Raw genomic sequence first — 6,236 nt, 5'->3', positions numbered from 1 at the left:
ACTTGGTCATCCATCCTTCTCATCGGGTTGGTTGGGGTAAGGCTGTCTTCTGGGTGGGGTGTTTGCTCCATCTTGGACATAACTGGAAGTAATAACAACTAAAAAAACTACCTTTAATTCACAATGTAATATTAATATTAATGTCACATATCAAGAAAAAAAGCAATACATTTCACATGTGCGAGTCACATGTTCTTATATCTGTAAAAACAAAGTTTAAAAACACGTTCTAACATAAACTAATCAGAGTCACTGTCATCAAGGGAAAGGTTAAAAAGCCTCTCCCAGAAACATCTGACTCCAAAACTACCTGAGGATGTTGAAGGGGCATCAAACTGGTCACTCACCTTGCACCTCTTTGCACTTACCTCTTCGGTGCAGATGTCTTCTCTGCTTCTCTTTTCTGAGGAAGGAGCAGCAGAGAGATCAGCTGAGGAAGAAGCAGCAGAGGGAGCAGCTGAGGGAGGAGCAGCTGAGGAAGAAGCAGCAGAGAGAGCAGCAGAGGAAGAAGCAGCAGAGGGAGCAGCTGAGGGAGGAGCAGCAGAGGGAGCAGCTGAAGAAGGAGCAGCAGAGGGAGCAGCTGAGGAAGGAGCAGCAGAGAGAGCAGCAGAGGAAGAAGCAGCAGAGGGAGCAGCTGAGGGAGGAGCAGCAGAGGGAGCAGCTGAGGAAGGAGCAGCAGAGGGAGCAGCAGAGAGAGCAACAGAGGGAGCAGCTGAGGAAGAAGCAGCAGAGGGAGCAGCTGAGGAAGAAGCAGCTGAGGGAGCAGCTGAGGGAGGAGCAGCAGAGGGAGCAGCTGAGGAAGGAGCAGCAGAGGGAGCAGCAGAGGGAGCAGCTGAGGGAGGAGCAGCTGGTGGATCACCAACTGGGGCAACAACTCGAGGGAAGAGTGGGGCATTGGCCTGGCCGAAAGGCGGCATGGTGATGGGGGCAGTACCTGGAGCAATAGGACGTTGCCAATCATGCCAAAACGGCTCTGGAGGGTGCTCCCGGATGAGAGGGGAATCATCTCTCTCATCCATGGTGTCATACCCAGAGTCATCGCTAAGCCAATCCCCCCACTCTTCTGAGTCGTTCCAGTCAGATGAATTGTCAGTCTGTTCACTAAACTCTTCATCGTCTACAGGTAGGTAGGGGGGGTACTCACCATACTCACCTTGCTGTTCACCGTCATCTGCATCTGGTGCTTCATGAGAAGAGGGTGAGGGTGAGAGAGGGATAAAATACCTACCATACTCACCTTGCTGTTCACCGTCATCAGCATCTGGTGCTTCATCAGAAGAGGGTGAGGGTGAGAGAGGGATAAAATACTCACCATACTCACCTTCGCTGATACGCTGGGTATCAGCGTCCTGAGCTTCACCAGAAGAGGTGGAGCTCTGGAGACTGTCATCCAGGATCCTGATGACTTCAGGAAGGCCTTCTTCTGCAGGGCGTTCAACCACATAGTCAAGACGCCCTGTGAGGAAACAATTTTTAAAATAACATTAGGAATGTAATAGACACCCAGTGTTAAAGCAACAGACCTACATCTGTTAGTTTGAGCAGAGGATGAGAGAAAAGCATTTTATGTCAGACTGAATGACAATACGAGGTTAGTCATTCATATACTGCTGCATGGGCTGGGCTGTAGTTACATACTAAGGTTTTAAAAACTGAGCTTAAATAAATGATTAGCGGTAATAAAAGCCGAGGGAGGTCAACAGTGATCACTGACTGTTTTAGGAGCTTTTTGAGATCAAATAGAAGAAAATACATAACATTAAACATGTTAACAATACAAAAGCCATATTAAACGCAGACTACTTTAGACCCGGAAGTAGGATTCGTGCGTCACCACTGAACAGCTAAATTCGTAGGAATGTTTTAGCTTATTATTTGGATAACCACCGTCATTACAATAAATTAAATTTGTAGTCATTTAAAACTCACAGGCCTACAATCAGCTGGCCTATATAAAAAACAAAATTTGAACACAGTGCTGAGCTGCATCTCAAATTAATCTTCCAGCTCTCAGCTGACATGTACCAGAGCCCGATTAAAAATGCCATCAGGAGCATTTGTGAGGAGTTCAAGGTGAAAATGTGAGTAAAATTGGACACCTACCAATATGGTTGCAAATTTTGTGAATTTTCCTTAATGGATGTTTAAAAACGTGAGCAGACTCTTAATATTAAATCAGAAGATCCCTATTATAGTCATGGTGGGTTTTGTTGTTGTGTCTTACAGGTTGAGTCCTGCAGAAGTTGCATTCCTTAGGGAGTACTGTACCACCATGAAGCCACTGGTGAAAGCTTCAAACATTCTTCAGTCTGAGTCCACTTCCTTTATGGGATGGCTCCTGCCAGTAATCCAACAACTACTGTCCAAACTTAGCAGGCTGGAGACATCAAGCAAGACATGCGTGCCACTCATCAGAGCCCTGCAAAATGGCCTTCAAAAGCGTTTTGGAGCGATGATGGAGGATCCAGAGTTGGCTGCAGCTGCAGTCCTCTTATCCAAGTTCAAGACTTCCTGGACTGACAGAGCAGATGTAACAGAGGCTGGTAAGGATTCATGTGATCCCATTTTTGTGTATTTTTACATTTGAACAGATGCTTAAGTGAGTATTTCACCTAATAGATTGTAAGTTATTGATGGTCTGTCCTGAATACTAAACGACAGAGCATGAGAGTGAGGATCAGCAAAGAGAGTCATCTGATGAAGATGAATTCTTCTCCAGACCAATCTCCAGAAGGCTGCAAAGTGCAGTTGAGCTTGATGGTTACCTTGCTTGTGCCACAGACACCATGGAGCTGCTGCACTCCTTCTCAGGTATCAAAAACCTCTCTCTTAAACTGAACACAGCTCTGCCTGCTTTTCTCTTGTTTGTTTATCACACATTTCGAGCCAGAAAGAGGAAACCAGCGGTGGTCGCTCTAAACAACAGCAGCAGGTTAAAGCTTGATCAGCTGCTGCTAGAATTAATTTAATATTGCTTTCTAGTATCAGCTGATGTTGGCTGGAGCCACAGCTGTAACAGCTGCTGGTCATGATATCGGTTTGGATATGTGGTGAGAGGGAAACGTGAAGATGAAACCAGCAGATGTCCTTACTGAATCATCAGAGCTGAACAGGTGATGGAGAAACAGGTTTACCTTTTAGGTGACATGGATGAGTTGAAGGGAAGTTATGAACTGTTTCTAAGAGACAAATAACATCAGGATCCTTTTCTACTGACAGCTGGTAACTGTGTAGGGACGGGTCTAGCAAAGTTTTGCAAGGGGGCAGGTAACCATATACATGCACTGTTCATACAGGGAGTGCAGAATTATTAGGCAAGTTGTATTTTTGAGGAATAATTTTATTATTGAACAACAACCATGTTCTCAATGAACCCAAAAAACTCATTAATATCAAAGCTGAATGTTTTTGGAAGTAGTTTTTAGTTTTAGCTATTTTAGGGGGATATCTGTGTGTGCAGGTGACTATTACTGTGCATAATTATTAGGCAACTTAACAAAAAACAAATATATACCCATTTCAATTATTTATTTTTACCAGTGACACCAATATAACATTTCCACATTCACAAATATACATTTCTGACATTCAAAAACAAAAACAAATCAGCGACCAATATAGCCACCTTTCTTTGCAAGGACACTCAAAAGCCTGCCATCCATGGATTCTGTCAGTGTTTTGATCTGTTCACCATCAACATTGCGTGCAGCAGCAACCACAGCCTCCCAGACACTGTTCAGAGAGGTGTACTGTTTTCCCTCCTTGTAAATCTCACATTTGATGATGGACCACAGGTTCTCAATGGGGTTCAGATCAGGTGAACAAGGTGGCCATGTCATTAGTTTTTCTTCTTTTATACCCTTTCTTGCCAGCCACGCTGTGGAGTACTTGGACGCGTGTGATGGAGCATTGTCCTGCATGAAAATCATGTTTTTCTTGAAGGATGCAGACTTCTTCCTGTACCACTGCTTGAAGAAGGTGTCTTCCAGAAACTGGCAGTAGGACTGGGAGTTGAGCTTGACTCCATCCTCAACCCGAAAAGGCCCCACAAGCTCATCTTTGATGATACCAGCCCAAACCAGTACTCCACCTCCACCTTGCTGGCGTTTGAGTCGGACTGGAGCTCTCTGCCCTTTACCAATCCAGCCACGGGCCCATCCATCTGGCCCATCAAGACTCACTCTCATTTCATCAGTCCATAAAACCTTAGAAAAATCAGTCTTGAGATATTTCTTGGCCCAGTCTTGACGTTTCAGCTTGTGTGTCTTGTTCAGTGGTGGTCGTCTTTCAGCCTTTCTTACCTTGGCCATGTCTCTGAGTATTGCACACCTTGTGCTTTTGGGCACTCCAGTGATGTTGCAGCTCTGAAATATGGCCAAACTGGTGGCAAGTGGCATCTTGGCAGCTGCACGCTTGACTTTTCTCAGTTCATGGGCAGTTATTTTGCGCCTTGGTTTTTCCACACGCTTCTTGCGACCCTGTTGACTACTTTGAATGAAACGCTTGATTGTTCGATGATCACGCTTCAGAAGCTTTGCAATTTTGAGACTGCTGCATCCCTCTGCAAGATATCTCACCATTTTTGACTTTTCTGAGCCTGTCAAGTCCTTCTTTTGACCCATTTTGCCAAAGGAAAGGACGTTGCCTAATAATTATGCACACCTGATATAGGGTGTTGATGTCATTAGACCACACCCCTTCTCATTACAGAGATGCACATCACCTAATATGCTTAATTGGTAGTAGGCTTTCGAGCCTATACAGCTTGGAGTAAGACAACATGCATGAAGAGGATGATGTGGACAAAATACTCATTTGCCTAATAATTCTGCACTCCCTGTAAGATTGGGGAAACCTGCAGTCAGCTGAGACTGAAGAAGTCAATTGGATGAGTGACGAAACGTTTATCCCACAAAACGTAAAGTCCAGATGAACAGAATCAACTTTTGGAGATACTATATAGCTCATGCTAACATCACATCTTCACATTTTTCTTTTTAGAGGTAACAATAACTTTGCATTCTCGCTACTCAGCATGCTCTAAAACAGGTATATGTTAGCAATGACAACATTTAACAAATGTTTTTAAAATTCTAGCCGTGCTAATTAGCCTTAGGATTGGTTGAGGTCTGTGAAAGCCTTTGGAACAAAATCAGTCTTGTAAAGCTCACTATTTTCCAGCTGAGCCTATAGCACATTTGTTAAAGTCAGTCCGGATTGTACAGCTTCTAATCAGAAACAATTAAAGTTTGTTTCTTTTTTTCTGCTCATCAATCTTTTTCTGTAACCAGGATACCTGGAAAGTCTTAAATAACTCATGTTAAAATGTTGCAGTGCTGTAGAGTGGGGTCATGTTAACAATCCATTCAAACTTGTGGTCTTCGAGGTCAACTTTATGATTTATTGGTTGAAAATTGACAAAAAGCTTTAGAACTTAGAAACTATCATTCCTACAACTGTGCTGTGTATATGTCACAACATATAGCAGGAACCTATAAAGGTAACTGACCTTTGACCTCTCCTTTAAGAAGGTACATGTAATGTCCACAGTGATTAGACATACTTAATAAAACAGTGTGGGGCACAGAGTATTGTTGTGCATCAGTGTGGAACATGTCAGTAACACTGAGGGTTACACACACTTTGCCAGGTACACCTGTTCACCTGCTCGTTAAACACAAATGTCTAGTGAACCAATCAGACGTCAGCAAATTAAAGTATTTAAGCATACAGACATGTTCATGATGACCTGCTGAAGGTCAAAGCAAGTATCAGAATGGGGGAAAGAGATTGCGTGGTTGTTGGTGCCAGATGGGCTGGTCTGAGTATTTCAGAAACTGCTCATCCAATGAGCTCACAAAATTACCTCCACAGTTTACAGACTGTAGTGGCAATCCAACCAGCAAAAGGCCACCTGAGGGAATTTGAGTTATTTCCAACTCATCCTGGTGATGAGGTCAAACACAACCAGTACTTTTAACATTTTATCAATTATTTACCAAATTAAAAAACAACTTGTGGTAACTTATTTTTAATTTTGCTGCAGACAAGTTGAATGAATGCTTACTGGATCTAGAACACCATTTAGATCATAACAGCTCCTGATCAGGATGAATTTCATTTTCAAATCAAATTTCATGTCGCAGTTTCACAATTTTGTAACATATTGTAATGACCTGGCTGGGGTTGTTAGCCAGGTGCATTCTGGGTATTGTGTTGTCTCTGTGTTTTCTATC

General features: G+C 43.2%; 1 protein-coding gene across 1 annotated transcript; it reads right to left on the bottom strand.

Moving 5' to 3' along the window:
• Positions 1–239: 239 nt before the first annotated feature.
• Positions 240–2,249, bottom strand: LOC146572107 (uncharacterized). Its single transcript, XM_085278462.1, has 2 exons — positions 2,225–2,249; positions 240–1,456 (listed from the first exon to the last, which is right to left on the bottom strand). Exons 1-2 carry the CDS (start codon positions 2,247–2,249, stop codon positions 240–242), a joined length of 1,242 nt encoding a protein of 413 aa, XP_085134588.1.
• Positions 2,250–6,236: the final 3,987 nt, after the last annotated feature.

This window comes from Mchenga conophoros, linkage group LG6 (assembly GCF_057382185.1).
Source record: "Mchenga conophoros isolate Kocher_MC1m ecotype Shallow Benthic linkage group LG6, M_conophoros_male_GT1.1, whole genome shotgun sequence".
NCBI lineage: Eukaryota > Metazoa > Chordata > Actinopteri > Cichliformes > Cichlidae > Mchenga > Mchenga conophoros.
This window is presented reverse-complemented; position numbering and strand designations above follow the sequence as displayed.

What these genes read in the sequence shown, in the direction of transcription:
- LOC146572107 (XM_085278462.1), bottom strand. Translation starts at nt 2,249, where the DNA reads ATGCAACTTCTGCAGGACTCAACCT. An exon ending in ACTTCTGCAGGACTCAACCT is followed by an intron (nt 1,457 to 2,224) that starts GTAAGACACAAC and finishes GTTTCCTCACAG; the next exon opens with GGCGTCTTGACTATGTGGTT.